Source organism: Meriones unguiculatus, chromosome 1, assembly GCF_030254825.1.
Source record: "Meriones unguiculatus strain TT.TT164.6M chromosome 1, Bangor_MerUng_6.1, whole genome shotgun sequence".
Classification (NCBI taxonomy): Eukaryota; Metazoa; Chordata; class Mammalia; order Rodentia; family Muridae; genus Meriones; species Meriones unguiculatus.
The window spans coordinates 100513045-100530012 of NC_083349.1; the positions used below are offsets into that span (position 1 = coordinate 100513045).

Consider the following 16968-nt stretch of genomic DNA (forward strand, 5'->3'; position numbering starts at 1 on the left):
CAGCTACCCTGAGGAGCTCGTCCGGGAAGCTGTGTGAGGCAGCATCAGTGAAGGAAATGGAGGTGTGTTGCCTGAGAGGCGGAGACATTTAGCCACCCAGTTTCCTCAGGCCCTTCTCAACCCTCCCACTCCCCTCCTTTGTGGCTGCTCTTGATGGGGTAGGCGCTTCTTGGCAGGGCCTGGAGATCTCATGGCAAACCCAGGAGTCTTAGGCTCCGTGATTCTAAGATAAAGGGATGGTTTTATCTGCACGTGGGAGTGCAGGAAGATGCCTAAGCTTACCTGAGGTACCCCTAACAGAATGCTTAGCCTGTGTCTGGGTGTGTGGCCAGGGAGGGTATTTCCTGAGAATACTGCTATGTGGGTAAAAAAACGGATTCAGGAAGACACACCCAGGGATCAGGATGGAATGAAAAGCTGAGAAGGGGTGACAGGATTTCTGGATATGTAAAGGTGCTTGCTGTGGAAATCCAGCAACTAGGAATTGGTCTCAGAGGACCAACTCTTGCAAGTTGGCTTTTGGCTTCCACACGTGTGCCATGGCATGCGTGTGACTGCATATTCCCTCTTTCACACACACTAAATAAATATATAAGATTTTAGAGCAGAATGAGGGGGCTGGCACATGGGTCCTCGCGAGCTGCCTTTTTCTGCTGCTGTTGCTGCTGCCCGTCAGTGTTCGCCTGTGGACTTGAACCAGCAGTTCTCCAAGAGGCGTTTCAAGTGTTTGGCCTCGGATGGAGTCTCTGTCAGTGTTTTCTCTTTCTCTGAGGCCGCAGCTTCTTGGCCTGAGCAGCTGCTGACTTCTTCGGCTCTTCAGCCTGCTGGCAACTAGAGTGTGACTGTCCAGGCTCTGATTGTGTGAGCCAATCAAATAAACCAGCTCAGATAACCGGATTTCCTATTGGTTCTGTTCCTCCAGAGCACCCTGACTCACACAGAAGCAATTGGACCTGGTGAGAATCCCCAGGCTGTGAGTGGAGTCAGATTCCTCGAGGATCTTTTCCCTTTTCAGGGACACAGACCTGAGCTCAGCAGCACCGTGCCCACTCTACTACCCAATCCCCTCCTCTGCTTGCAGTAACAGCATTTAGTGATGAAATAAGTGAAGGGAGGTGGGAGGTTGGGGTCACCGGGCACCTTCAACAAAGCGCAATTTTGGCTGGATAGCGCGACTCCTCTCAGCCCTGTCAGGCCACCCTCCAACTTATTAGGTTTCTCACAGCCCGCAGTGGCTGTGCAACCCTGGCAGCCCAGCATTTCATCACGGATAAGCCCACCTAATTGGAACTCAGGGCTGCAAGCAAGAGGAAGCATCTTGCTGGCCTGTTAGCCCAACGTTCCTTTATTGGCTATCTTCTGAGCCAGCCATTGAATTATACAATGCCAGAGCTGGCTGAGCCCTAATAAATCATCAGTTGACCCCATATTTTACAGGTGTCAGCACTTACACGGAGAGGTTAAGTGACTGCATAAGGTCTCCCAGCAGGGCTGAGGTCAGAATCCAGATCTCCTGTCAGCCAGTTCACAACGCTCTCCTCCCCGCCCTGCTACCCGCAAGGCGAAGATGACAGATTAGTTTAGACGAGCATAAAGCAGAGGGACAGACACACACTTGCCCTGAACGCTTCAAATTAAATGAATACAGACGGAGAGAAGGCAGAAAGCAGAGAATGCTTAGGAAGTGAAACTGGAAAGCAAGGATGTGAACACAACATGATGGTCCACGTTAGGGGAAAACGGGGAGAAGGGCTGAGTTCCTTCGCTTTGTGATACTGTATCAGATGGGGTCAGATGGTGGGAGGCAAGAGACCATGAGAAGGGTCAAAGTCATTTTTATAGCAGACCTACCTTCCTGATAGCTACCCTGGTCCCTTGATTAGGACGTGAGTCCATTGGTAAGCACCCCTGGTTGTCCCCAGCTCACATCACTATTGTTCTGAGGATTAAGTTACCAACCTCTGAGGCCACGTTCACCCCCCAGCAGGGTTGAAGGGATTTCTATTGATCCTGCTTCCCTGCTACCTTTATTATTTAATCCTCGTTCTTGTCAACACACAACACTTCTTTGGCCATTCTTCCTTCTCATCATCACCTTGTTTTCATATCGCACCAGAAGCCCTGGTACACACAAGCTTTTAAATCAGCGAGTTTTGATGCAAGATAAGACAGCAAGCTTTGAATCCTCCAGTAAAATTGGCAGGACATCTGGCACTAAATACTTCTATTTGCTCTTTAGAGGAAGGCTTGCTCTGCATTTGCTCTCTTAAAAAAAATAACATAGGAATGAAAATGGGTTGACATTTTGAAAACAAGAAAACAAAAGCCAAAAGAGCCTCCTTTTTTTCTGATTTCAAGTCAAAATCTCACGATAGGCCATAGGACACTGATTGGTGGCATTTGCAGCAATTGGTTATAATTGACCCTTAACTATAACTGCCAGTTAGGCAACCTACTGATTTTTCTTGACAGCAATGGAAGAAAGAAATATACACATTACAAGTTATTTGAAAAAGAAAGCATTTTCACTTATTTTTGTAGGAACTCAAAGTCCTGCTAAGGTCTTCATACGACAGCCGTAACTCTTGCCCTCGGGGTGCTTGCCCGCTGGAAATGTATGGAGGGGTTGGAGTATGGGAATGCTTATTTTTAATTCAGAAGGAATGGCCACACCGTCACCAAAGCTTTGGAGCAAGAGCACTGAGCGCTTTTCAGTTCCAAGGATTAAGCTATAGGTATGTGGGGAGGAAAAGCATCATGGGTAACCAAAGGCCCTTTATGACTAACATGATCATTATCTCGATCTTAGGAGCAGTTGATCAGACCACCTGTTTGAAATGTATGTACAAATGGAAGATTTGTGGGTGCTTTTCATTATGACCTGTCACATCTGTAATCTGTTGTAAGGAGAAATGCATCCATACCTGAACTAAGATTGATTTCTTGTTCTGAATTAGAGAAATGAAGGTTGAGTTTGGAGTGTTGCTATGGCCCCTGTGGCCCTACCCTTAATGAAATAGATGGATTGGGGCCAGCCGTCTCAGTGCCTGGCCGACTGCTGGAGCCCTGGAGTTTCCCTGTCGCCTGATGGCCTCCACCAGGGCAGCATACAAGCCTAAGGTTGTTTGGACGAAAACACTGTGGCCGGTAGCATCTTTACCTTCAAATGAGTGTAGCCCAGGTTACAGCCCCTCAGACAAATGTCTTCACAGTCAAGCTTCGTCTAGGGATGAAGAAACCGGTGGCGGCCTGACCATTTTGTCTGTGATTTGCACCCAGCACTGTTAATCCCCGCAAACGAATGCTCTCTGTTCGCACTCAGTCATGAGCTCGAAGGGCATTTGCTCATGAGCATGCGATAATTAACCCGTTCCTCCCTTTGGGAAGGCTCACATTTCTTCATAAGATGGATTGCTCCCATTTTATTATTTTATTTTATTTTTAAATTTGCATTAGAGGAGAGAGTGAATCGGTGCTTTGTGACTCATAGATACTGTAGCTAGAAGTCGATGACCCAGCTCAGAGCATGAGCCGCACTTACCCATACTGAATAACGCCCATGAGAGGACCAGCAGGGCCGATGTCAAGAGCCTGCACAACGTCCACAAGGAACTGCTTCTGGATCCGGAAGCGGCGCTTGCCGATGCTGGCACTCCCGTCGATTAAGAACGACAAGTCAACTTTGCAGTCTGAGGAACAGAAAAAGATGCTGTGATTGTTGGCTCTGGGTGCTCCCACCTTGTCTTTCTCAGTTTTCCCAGAGAAATATATATGTATATTTATAGTATGAATTAAACTATATAATTTAGTTGTTTTCCTGTATATATGGGAAATATTTATACATATAAATTCACTGGAATGAACTAAACTATATATATGAAACGTATGTGTACATATATAACTATATATGAATACATAATACATATAATGTAACTATATATGACTATATATTATAGCATATATATATATAGTTGTATTCATAAGTTACACACCCTAAGAGGCTAACAATAACTAGTAACAAAGCAGAATAATTATAGCAATGTACTAAAATAAAAACTAATAAAACCTTAGGAGTTTATTTATTTCTGGAATTTTCCGTTTAATATTTCCAGACCGCAGTTGGTGACCGGCAGTCGAATCTGTGGCAAAGAAAACCCTGGGTAAGAGGATCTGGTGTGTAAGAAGGCAAAAGAGAGGCGGGAAGGATGGATGTCAGGCCTAAAGGTTGCAGCCTCCCAGTGAATGCCACGCGGGCTAAGGAATCGGTGTGCGTCACGCTCCCCTGCAGTCGTGCTGGCTCAGCGTGATCAGAGGTTGCCTTAGGATTAATACAAAATGAACAATGAATTATCGAATGCTTGCATTTGGGGAGACTAGGGTATTTCAGAAACAAGAGTAGGGAATTTTGATCTAGAACATCTAAGACCGCTTAACGGCCAGCACCGCCTGGTGGGAGGGTAGAAACCACGCAGACGAGCGCGCCTGTCCCTGAGCTGTCGTGGCCTTCACGCTCTTCAGAAGGAACTTGGCTTCCTCGGGGCCGTTAAGAAAGGCGCTGCGGACTGTTGAAAGTACCAAGGGCTTCTGAGCTGACGACGCTTGGAGCAAAACCGGTTAGAAATAGTTACTGAGTGACAAGGAAGAACTGGTGGGTGGAAAAAAGCTGAGTCTGAGAACGTGCAGAAACGGCTATGGAAAGCAGAGCAGGTTCTGAGGAGGGCACAGGGACGCTGTCTGTCTAGCTGTTTGCGTCTTAGCTCTTCAGCAAATCTCAGCTTTGCGCTCCAAGTCAGCAAGCGCCTTCTAGGGTTCCCTGTCCAGCTGGTTTTCTCCCATGCTGCCTGTATCCAAGAATAACCCTTGAGATGAAGATTTCAGGAAACAAGCAAAATTCAAATGTTGTTTAAAGACTCCGCCAAAGACAGAGGTGAAGCAGAAGACAGGGAAAAGAATTACCGCGTTTTCTTAGGTCTTGCTCTGCAATATGAATTACGGCCAGCAGGTGGCAGTAATGTCCTTCGGGGCTTTCGGCCCACCAGCCCCTACAGTGTGTAGAAGAGTATTGACTCCTGGTACCCACTCAGACGGAGAATCAGATTTGTCTTTAAATGTGATCCGTAACCTTGAGAAGCACTCCTAAACAAGAGTTTCCCTTCCAGGCGCCAGCATATTAGTTTGATATTGCCTTTTAAAATAGAGGCAATGGATTCTAAGAAGAGATAGCGGGGTTTCCCGTATTCATTTCTTTTTCAACTATAACAGTGTGTGGATTTGGGAGCATCTGTTTTGGGTCCTAAAGGACCAAGTTCTTGCTCATTTCTTACGTCTTGAACTATGTTCAGGAACAGCGTGTTCATTTTTGCAGCAGACAATTTATCCGCTTAGTTCTTTTGGCTCTCTGGCCTGATTGCTGACGGCTGGCCAGGAAGTGTCCTTTGTCACTCTTCCCAGGACTTTGTTTTTTCCAATCTCTGGGACCAAACACAAGGCCTTGCTGCACTTTCTAGGCAATCACCCTATTACTGCCCCCAGCCTCCCGGGATATCTTCTGACTATGTTGCTCTCATGGCATGTGCAGGCTAGGACCCAGTGGGTTTCTTCAGTGGAAATGACAGCATGCCCATCTGAAGGTGACAGGGTTAGTGGGTGGAGTCTCGAGGTGTTCAGCATCAGTGTCTCATTTATGGTCACAGCAAAGGTTCAGGATGAGGAAGGACGGGCAGATGTGTCTACGGGAGTCAATGCACTGATTTTCTTAATTCTGTGGCACCGTTCCACATGGTTTGATGCTATCGGTGAACACAAGCTTTGTGCCGTATGATGCATCAGGCCCATAGTTTGTACCTTTGGCTAATATCTATCAGAGGCATGCCCGGGTCACAGGTGCTATTCAGGTTTTGCAAAATAACCTCCCAGCCACCCTCAAGGACCACTGGTAACTGTGGCTGTAGAATCAGTCAGTATGTCTGGGGTGAAGGCTTTTCTCTACAGTTGTTCCAAGTTCCCAGGGCAACTCTCGGATGCTACTGGCCTCATGACCATCTTGGGAGTGGCGAGGTTTAGTGACAGTCTGACACAAGAGGTAGGAGGCAATTGATGGGCGTCTGTGGTCTGTCTTCGGGTGTTTCTTTCACGCAGCAGAGTTGAGACAGTGCTCTGGCGGCCGGCTGGCTTTAGGAGGGGTTGCAAGTGTTTTCTTTCTTTGTGCTGGAAGGCACTTCTGTTTCTTCTTGTTCTCGTCCCTCCTTTGTGATAGTCCCAGGAGTGCTATCCCCTGCCGAGTGTGGCATCTGCGTGTGTGCTGTTTCTTCCTTTTCTACCTTGTTATCCATGTCCCGTTTTAATAGCTTTCTAACATACAGTCTCTGCTTTGAACCATGGTTCATCTCCCAACCCTAAACATCTTTAAAAAATTTGAGGCATTTTGGTGCCCACTTAATGTTCTTTTACTCTTTAATTTGATGAAGGATGACAGGATATTTACACTGTCACCTTGGTCCCGGACTCTGCATTTCTGACTGGACCACCCCTTCCCATCCAAGTATCAGTCTTGCTATTGGACTGACTATCAATCTCTCTCACGGCAGATGACAGACATACAGCCTCTTTCTGTCTCCAACCCTGCTCCATCCTGTGTCCCTCACTGTGGTGCCATCAAGCCAGTTGTGCAAGTTACTTTTTACAATTTAAATTATGTCTATGTGTTTACTTAGTACCTGAGGAGAAGAACGCTGCCTGTGCCTTAGCACCAGCATATAGCTCAGAGGAGCACTCACGGGAGCTGCTTCTCTCTTCCCGCCATGAATGAAACCCGGGTATCGGGCTTGGCGAAACATGCCTTTCCCGGCTAAGTCACCTCCAGAGCCCTGTGACGTTATTTTAAGCTGTCCTGTCTCTTGCCACGCTCCAACCCTATAGATTCTTCCTTTTCTGTATTTCATGAGTCAGCCTATTTCTCTCATTTCTGGTTCTGTCTCCAAGGCCTGGCTTCTATCACCCCCTCGGTGCTCCTATCCCTGCCGATCGGCCTGTCAATTCTTTTCATCCACTCTTGCACCCCACCCCTTCTCATTCTTCAAACTGTTGCCATAGTGACATGAAAAAAAAAAACCCAAAACCTCTGTCCACTCTCCACCATGCACATACTTGAAATCCTTCAAAAGCCCTCCAGTCTCCTTAGAACAAAGTGTCAGAAGATGGAAGCTAAATAGATCTGTGGTAGGAGAGAAGAGGGTCTGAATGCAAGTGAGTAGGTAGAGGAGAGAGAACTCATCAGATGTTAAGACCGCCCTGGGGGTTCCAGCTGTCAGTCAACTCACTTGGATCTCCCTGGGGCACTGGTTCGGAAGACTGTGTGATGAGTTCTTCTTTTGGCACAAATCCTGGAAAGAGGAGTAGAAGCAGTTGTGATTTCCAGGCATAGGAAGCACCTGGCCTTACCCCAGGGAAGGGGACAGAGTGGACATTCATAGCCAGTGCTCTCTTGGCTCATAGCTGCCTCTCATCTACATCGGCCCCATCCTGCGAAAAATAGATGCCGGCAGCCTGCCCGATGGTGCTCTGTTGGGTGCTCTTGGGGGACCTTGTTCTGCTCTCATTTCTATCTGTGCCCTGGTTTATTTATGTGGAAACATTATGGATGTGCCGGTGTAAATGATCATTCTCTAACATTCTGGAAGTTTTGAGGTCAGGAAATGAGTCTGGGTCGTCTAAACCTTTACAGTACATTTGGGCCTTGGCCAAATTTTGGTGACGTAGGCACCGGACAAAGATGAGTTAGACACGTACAGGGCAGTCTGGGAAGGGTTGTTTGTGTACCAGAAGGAACGCAACTCAGATTGAAGGTCAGAGAAGACAGTTTCTTACATAAGGCTAGAGGCAGAGGTACAAGGTATGGGGCTGGGTTCCAGCTGGGCCGGGTGGGTGGCTTATTAGGGCTACTGACACGGGATGTGACAATAAACCACAAGCACCGTAAGCATGGATCTGTTAGGGTGGCCGCATCGAACACATGCAGGGACCAGGTCTCCCAGTTTTCAGGACGCCTAGTTCTAGAAGTTTCTGGCAGCAGAGGCAGGTGTGGCCGTTCTCTTTGCTGCGCTGAGCTTTCTGTTGTTTTGTTTTTCTAGTTTGCAAGGCGCATGATTTCATCTTCCCATTAAAGGTCAGCCAGCTCACTTTAGTTCCTCACATCATTTGGAAATTTTGTTTTGGGTGTCCAACAGTATTTCTTGGCCAGATGTTTCACAGGAACGTGTCTCAAAGCTCTCTCTCTCTCTTATCAGTGTGTGTTTGTGTGTGTGTGTGTGTTGGGGGGGCAAGTTCAGAGATTTGACCTTTCTATCCTTGTCTCCCGCCCCCTTGCCAGTAAAATCTTGCTTCCTACCAAGAACTGGAAGGCTTTGTTAGAAGATCAAATATTTAATGTGGTATGCATTGAAAAGCACACACACACACACACACACACACACACACACACGCAAACACACACCGATGAGAATGGAAAACCTGATACCAGTTTCTTTTTACCTTCTTTCCTATTTTTGTTTTGTTTTGCTTTTTCAGACAGGGTCCCACTGTGTATCCTTGGCTGGCCTGGCACTCACTACGTAGACCAGCCTGGCCTCAGACTCACAGATTCACTTGTGCCAGCCCCCTGAGCGCTGGGACTAAAGGCGTGCGCCACCACCAGGCATCCCTTTTGAAACAGAGAACCACGGTGCATGGTGCCAGGAGAAGGGAGAGTCTAAACCCATCTTGCAATGAACTCGCTACCTCCAGCCTTTGTCTTCGTGGTCTCTCTCTCCTTGTTGAAAAACCATTATTTTCCAGGCGCCCCTAGGAAAGCCTGAATGGGCCCATCCCTAGACCTGAAGATCCCAGGAGCAAGGCCCTAGCAAGGCCACTGTGGCTGGGCTAGGACGCCTGAGCCACCCACTGGAAGGCCTTCCAACTCTTCTGTGCTGTGCGTCTGGTCTGGCTGGGGCTGAGAGGTCAGCTGGTGACTTACCTGAATCTAAAAGGATGGGTCCAGGCTTCCACGGGTCCATCTCTCCTGAATTCCAATAAAAAGAAACAAATGTACTAAAACCAAACAAGCAAATGTTCTCAAGGCATCTGCTAGGACGTTGCTTCCCAGACCAGGTAAAAAGTTCAATACTGGAAGATGGACCAGGATTTTGCAGGAAGAAGCATGACACCCTTCTGATGGTCCTTCCACACAGAGCTTTTAACACCAAAGGTAGGTGCTTCATTCCCTCTTCACCAAGAGGCATGGACAAAAAGAAATCCTAGGATTCCTGAAAGGCTTGTCTAGTCTGAAACACCCCATACTCCCAGTATCTTAGTGGCTGGCTGGTAGCTGAACACATCCAGAGAACAGGAGTCACCTCTTACCCAGACAAAGCAGTGTATGCTGACTTTGTCTTCGATTACTGAGAAGCTGGCATTATTTTCCTTGCAGCCGTTGGAAGTGTTTTGAGCTAATGTTTTACCCACAGGTTCAGTCATCTCTCCATCTTTCTACCCACCCACATCAATATGCGCCATTTTACCATTTTAATTACACCTGTCCCACTTGTCTGGATTATTTTCCAACGTCAGCCCCTTCTACCAGTTTCCAAGTTTCCTCTCATTGCATGTCTCAAATCAGCGTGTGCTGGCTGGTGTCGTGCAGCCTGACACACACACTAGAGTTATCGAAAAGGAGGGAATCTCAATTGCAAAAACGTCTCCTGGGGATCTGGCTGTAATGCATTTTCTTAATTAGTGCCTGATGGGGGAAGGGCCAGCCCATTGTGGGTGGTCCCATCCCTGGGCTGGTGGTCCTTGGTTTTATAAGAAAACAGGCTGAGCAAGCCATGATGGGCAGGCCAGTAAGCAGCACCCCTCCACGGCCTCTGCATCTGCTGCTGCCTCCAGCTTCCTGCCCTGCTTGAGTTCCTGCCCTGACTTCCTTTGGTGGTGAACAGCAACATGGAACTGTGAGCCAAATAAACTCCTTCTTTCCACCCCAAGTTGCTTTGGTCATAGTGTTTCATCACAGCAGTAGTGACCCTGATTCGGACACAGAGTGAAGAAACACGCGCCTGCATTCTAACGCACCAGCAGGCTGTGAGGTGGAAAGGATGATGGAGAAGGGGGATTTACGCACTAACCCCTGCTCTGTTTTTGGGAAATCCATATGGTTAAGAGAGCTCAGGGGCAGTGAGAGCATGTTGGGAAACCTCACAACACAAACATGACTTACTTCTCTCTCTGTCCTTCCCTGCGTGCTTCCCAGAAGCGCTAGGACAGGAACAGCTTTTATCACCCAAAGGCTGCCTGTCCTGCTGCGGTTGGAAACTACTAAACCACTCTCTAGGAGTTTTAATTTTTCTGCATGCAAAGAGGCCAGGGGATTTTAAAAAGGTTAACATTCAGAGTATGCCCGGGTTTGGTCGTGAGACCTGGATTTAAGCTGGTTCAGGCATTACTGACACTGAGCCAGTCAATGGCACCCTCTGTGAGCCTTAACTAGGTTGGGTGAGAGAGCCTCCTGCTACCAAGACCTTCTAATGATCTGTAAACATTCCCTTTACCCTTGTTACTTTACTGCCACCTGCTGGTGGAAATCAACACTGCACTATTTTCCTTGTCAAAAAGATGCTGCTGGCGTCTCTTGCCCAAAACTCTTAAAATGTTATTTTTTAAAAAGCATTTTAAACTTTCCTCAACACTGTGCCCAAAGCATCTGCTTTAATACCCTGCTGTATAGAGTCTTTCAGAGGCCCTCTGATGGGCTCCTGTCCTGTTTCCTGTTTTCTTCCTCTTCCAATGTCTATCCTGTTTGCCTTTCTGAATGAGGATTGTGCATCTTACCCAGGGTCCTCCTTCGAGGGAGGGGGCTACAGCTGGGATGAAAATAGAATGCTGATCACATTATTAATTTGGCCACCCCATCTTCTTAATTTTTTTTTCCTAAAAGCCTGTCCATCAGTGCCACTTTCATCTCGCTTGGTGACAAATCTGAACAAATTCGCATTCATTTAATAACCAGGGCCTGAAAAATATTTGGACAGCTGAGGTTTAGCGTATTTTGGACTTGGTGGTAATGAGAAATGAAAAAAGGGCATTTGTGTTTGGGTGTCAAGGAGGGACAGGGTGGCCTGGGAAGAAATCAGTCAGAAGGCCATCCTGAGGCTGCCAAAAACAGGCAGGGTGTGCCTCAGCCATCTGGTCTGCAGTTCACCTATAGCCTTCTCCTGTGGAAGGCGGATGCCAGGAGGACGGATCCTGCCCTGGCTCACACAGGGAAGGCTGGGAAGGACACGTAAATACGGGCACTCAAGCAGGCAGGGAATTATTTTGGTGGCCATCTTTGGTTGACCGTCTCCCAGATAAGTTAGGGCTAAGGGAAGCACTGTGTGGAATTTTAACATTTGCCAAGAGCTTCTGCAGTGTCAGCCAGAGTGCTTTGAAAGTACTAAGTCACAGTGCGCCTGAATTAGGTACGGCTATGACCCCATTTTGCACATGGGGAAACGAGAACACAAAAATTTGCCTTTGTTGAAAGTTGAGCTCAGGTCAGCAGTTTCCAGAGACTGAACTTATTCCCCATCCATCCATCCACCTATCTGTCCATCCATCCATCCATCCATCCATCCATCCATCCATCCATGCATCCATCAACCTATCTGTCCATCCATCCACCTATCTACCCATCCATCCATCCATCCATCCATCCATCCATCCATCCATGCATCCATCAACCTATCTATCTATCCATCCATCCATCCATCCATCCATCCATCCATGCATGCATGCATCCATCCATCCAACAACCTATCTGTTCATCCATTCATCCATCCATCCACCCACACATCCATCCATCTATCCATCCATCTATCCACCTATTACACCCATCCATGTACTAATTTCTCTCCCTTCCTCCCTCCCTGTCTTCCCTCCCTCTCTCTCTCTGTCTGTCTGTCTGTCTCTCTCTCACAAACACACAAACACACACATAGAAGAAAGGACCACTGTTGTTTCAGCATCTCAGGGTACCTGATTACACAACAGAAGAGCTTGGCCTGGCACTGTCACCTGTAACTCCCACTGAAGTGCCTAACTCTTCAAAAGGACCTCTGATGATAGTGCCTGCCCCTATGACACACTGCATGTGATACTGAGGCAGGTTTCAGCTTCTTCTGTTCCCCTGCACATCTGGAAATCACCACCATAGCAGAGGGAGCTGCAACATAGAGCCACCAGGGCTATAAAGTTTTATGGGCCTGAAGCCCAGGTGGCCGGAGAGCCCCCCAAGTTCCTCCCTGGTGAGTCCCTGGGGTGCAGTTTGAAGGAGGAAGTGGAAGTTTGATGCTATAGCAGGCTTCCAGAGCTAGTAGATGCTAGCAGCTTCCTGTCTCCTTTCCTGGTTGTGTGTTCCTCAGGCAAGAAGGCAACACATTTCCCTCAGATTTCCTCTTGCTGTACCCACACAGGAAGCGCTAAGAGAATACAGGCCAGCAGCTGTGCCCAAGGCATTGGCGTGCCAGCAGCCTGTTACAAAGGTACTTTTAGAGACCACTGGGGACATGTGCTAGCCCTGGGAATGAGTTCATGCCAGGGAAGCATTAATGGCCCCAGGTTTTCAAACAGGATGCCCTCCGACACACACTGTGAGATATTTATTTGGGACCTGGAAAACATTTTTTCACGGAAACACTAATTCCATGAAGCACTAATTCATGCCGAGGCTTCTAGGCCAGAGGAGCTTATTTGACTCAAAAAGAGCCCATGGGGCCTTGCTTGATATTCTCACCCGAGTACACATACTCAAGTATGCACAGACGGGATTCAGGGACCTGCTTATTCTAGAACAGAAAGAGGCCAGGGACTTGAGTAGAGAGGAGCCAAATGTGAGACAGACCTTGCCCACTTGGCTAGTGCTAATTTCAAAGGAGCAGTAGTTCTCAGACACACGTACTGTGTTCCGCTCTGGGTTCAGGGCTCCGCCATGCACTACCAGGTCACAGAAGGACCCGTTGGAGGAACTGGTGGAATTTACTCCAGAAATGATGAGACGTTGAGTTGAGGTTCATAGATCTGAAACTGTCTCTTGAGTTGAAAGACACTCAGAATCCCAGACTTTCTCTGGTTACTGAAGACCTCAAAGGGTTTTTGTTTGCATGGGGATTCTTTTTTTTTCTTGGTAGGGCATTAGCCTAGATGCATTTTATGCAATTCTTTGTAATTCCAGGATCAAGCAGTTTTTATAGCTGAGGAACTGGGCAACTTGCTTGACTTGTATGAGCCTGTGGGAGATGAGAGCTGGCGGGAGACCTAAAAGCCCCAGATGTTCTCGACTGCTTTCACTCGAGTCTACAGATAGTTTCTCCCCTCTGCAGGAGCTTTTGTGAGATTTCTGGCTATCCATTCCTGCACACCTTTAGGTGGTAGGGTGACCCCCCCGCAAGGACATGCTGAGAATTATGGGGAAGACGTGAGTGGCCCAGGGCAGTTGTGTGGTTGATGGTGGTTCCTCTGTTGCTGTGACATAATACTCAGAATCAAGGCAACTCAGGGAGGAAAGGATTCCTCTGTCTTACACTTTCAAGTTATAGACTGTCATTGAGGGAAGTCAGGGCAGGAATTCAGACAGGAACCCAAAGGCAGAAACCGTGGAGGGATGGCGCTTGCTGGCTTGCTTCCAGGCTCTTGCTTAGCTAGCAAATTACAGCCCAGGACTACAAGACTAGGGAATGTTGCTGCCCATGGTGGACAATGGACCTCCTCCATCAATGAAAAATCAGGACACCCTCCCTCTGACAAGCTCACAGGTTAATCTGATCTGGGCACTCTTTCCATGGTGAGTTCAGGCTGAGGTCAAGTTGACAGTTAAGGCTAATTAGGATAATTAATTGGTGAGAAGGGGAAGAGCTGCAGAAATGGACAAGATTTGGGTAAAAGGGAGCTGAAACCTTTTTTTTTGTGTGTGTGTGTGTGGGTCTAAGGATTAGAAACATGAAGGAAACTAAAGAGGAAGCAGAGACTCACAGAACAAAAGAACTAGAGGGAGATTTGGCTACTAAAAAGGAACGAGGTCAAATTCATCCACTGGAACAGAACCTTGAATCAATCCAAAGGCAAACAGGCAGGAAATAAAAGGGGAGCTGGAACCTGGAAATGTGCCCCTGTTTCTCTCCACCCCTAACTCATGTCTGATTCACGTGGTGCATCTTGGTTTTTGCACCTTATCCCAGAGGCCAGCCCCGGGAGATTGCTTAGTGGGTGGGATTCTCTGGAGGAGACAAAGTAACGTGAACCCTAGGGCCTCTACCCTGATTGCGGCTTCTTCTTTCTTACTAAGAAGAGACAAAACAAAGACTTCCCAAAGGTTGAAGTGACTTGGCGTGCCCCCCAAACTCTGTGGACCTGGAGCTGATCTGAAGAAGCCAAGGGTAATCATGGGTGTACATTTTTAGGACGGGAGACTGAAAGGAGCAGGTGGCTTGCCTAGGCTGATACCTGCTCCTGTAGGCTTCTGGAAGGCACCTCTGGAACACGGTCTCTGGGTAGCCATGAGAATTCTACAGGCTCAGCAGATCTACATCCAGCTAATACCTGCTTTTTTCTGTTATGCTGTCCCCAGCTGAGAGAGGCTCTGGTCCAGATTTTTTTTTTTTTTTTTTTTTTTAACCAGCTGAGTTATCTGTGGTTGGCTCCCCCACTGGGGGCCACAGAGGAAGCAGAAATCTTGGCCAGGGGAATGAGACGAGAGAATGTCCCACGGCCTGGCCAGTTCTGGTTCTGAAACCAAAATCACAGAGTGCACATTGACAGAAGTGTCATTGTGAAGTTTGTAGAAACCTGTTAACCCTGATTGGGGGGTGAGCAGGATGGGGCATGGATCTTATTCTCTTATCACGAATCAATCAACACAGAAGCCATGGGGCTGGAGAGGTGGCTCAACAGTTAAGACCACTGGTTCTTGCAGAGGATGTGAGGGTGGGGTGCGGAGGGGGTGGCATTAGATTCTCAGCATCCACGTGGGGGCCCACAACCAGCCCTAACTCCAGTTCCAGCATCTGCAAAGCCCTCTTCTGACCTCCTCAAGTCACCAGGGACACATGTAGTCCACAGACACACACACACAACCCCCCCAACACACACACACACACACACCTAAATAAGTTAAGCACAAACAGAAGGAGGGAGACAAGAAAACCTCCCACCTCCCTTCATGGCAGTCCTCATGCCCCGTGGCCTCAAAGGCACTAGCTTAGTTCTTAGCCGGCCCGCCAGCCCTCAGCGCAGGCCTGGTGGGACTTGTGGGAAGCCCACACCCTCTCTGCAGAGACCTGCTGCAGGCTTGTTGCAGCACCAAGCTATTAAATGCTGCACAGAAGAGAAGAGAGCCCCAGCGGGTGCTGCTCAGGGGCACGTTCCTGGGAGTGAACCTGTTTCTTTCCCCGAAGCCTAACAGATGTCCCCAAGCAAGATACGATACACTCTGCCCTTTCTTGGGACATGGTAAAAATTTCCCTTGATCTGCTTAAGTCGGTTTCCCCAAGCACGAGCTCAGAGAACGTCTCTCTTCGGGCTTCTAAGAGCCTGGGTACCTAGACCCCAGGAATTGCCACCGCAACCTGCATGAAATCGCCTCTGGGAGATTGGGCAAAGGCCCGGCTTACTTTCTGTCTTCCTTACAGGTTTCTTCACAAGTCTGGGCCTGAGGGCAGTGCATTCTGTTGGCCTAACTAGTTTCAGGCTGTGTCAGCTCAAAATCGAAAGGTGAGGATTTGGGCAGTTGGAAGCATGTGGAGGGGCAGCACGGAGGAAGAAGGCTGAGGCGCTTCCCACCTGAACAGGCGCCAGGACTGTGTACTCACGTAGGCGGTGGTGGGCCACAGACCTGGAATCACACTTAGACTGGCCAGCGCACAAACGTACACCTCATTCTCTCCATGAGCCAGCCTAGCAAGCCCAGACCAGGGTCAGAACCAAGGCAGAGCCGTTGTGAAGTTTGAGCCTGTCCTGGAGGCTGCATTGGAACAGAAAATAAATAAATAGACAGACAGACAGACAGACAGATCGAACAATAAATAGATGGATAGATGATAGATAGAATGACAGGTAGATTGACAAATAAACAAACAAACAAACAAAGTAGACTGAATTTAAAACACCCTTCTATTTTATGACTGGAAAAGTAGTCCCTTATTCATAAGGGCCATTTTTCTTAAATTTCCTTGTTCTCAAAAATAATTCTTCTTAGCTGTGCCACTTGTGGGGAGGTTAAAGCAACCCCTCAACAGAAATGTCACTCAACATTTAGCAATTCGCCTAAGCTGCATAAGCTTGCAGTTGATACAAATAGCTTTAGCTTTTGGTCCTTTCCAGAGGCCTCCAATGAGCTAGCTTGATTACTCTGGGAGAGAGTCAAACACATTTCGCCATTCATTGCTTACTTGGCAGTTTCTCTGAAGGAAGGCTTTACAGGGAGAAGGGAGATGGAGTTTGCAAAGAGACACAGAGTCCCTTTGGGGGAGAAGGTAGCTGAGCCAAAGACCCATGTCTCATAGGAAAGATGAAGATTCATTTAGAATCTAATGAGAAGATTCTAAAGTCTATCCATGGTGGGATTTTTCCCCCCTTCCCTTTGACTTTGCTTCAGTTATGTGACATGAACTCAAAGCAGCTTTGTTATCCATGCGATCCATGAAAATAATGTAGGCTCACTGTAAAGAAGTTAGCTCTGTATACCGTGCATGGCAAAGAGCCTCCGTTTGCTGTCCAGCCGGCAGCTGCTGGCTTCCTATTTTGGCGTGTAGAAATACAACCCTTGTTCTGTGCACATGTTCTCACACACAACACGCAAGTGCAAGACCAGGCGGGGAGCCCGCGCTGTACCTCACTTCTTTGACTGAGCAATCTGCCACAGGCCAGTCTCATGCCAGCCAGTGCCCACACGTTCCGCTTTTTGGT

The 16968-nt window shown here is 47.9% G+C and overlaps 1 protein-coding gene across 1 annotated transcript in view; it reads right to left on the bottom strand.

Moving 5' to 3' along the window:
* The window catches only part of Vit (vitrin), a 113354-nt gene that overhangs the window by 18390 nt on the left and 77996 nt on the right, over positions 1-16968 (bottom strand). The window contains exons 8-10 of the mRNA XM_060364314.1: positions 9011-9055; positions 7320-7382; positions 3542-3689 (exon numbers count right to left, since the gene is read on the bottom strand). Of these exons, the coding sequence (XP_060220297.1) occupies positions 3542-3689; positions 7320-7382; positions 9011-9055 (256 nt within the window). The remainder of the gene's footprint in view (positions 1-3541; positions 3690-7319; positions 7383-9010; positions 9056-16968) is intronic.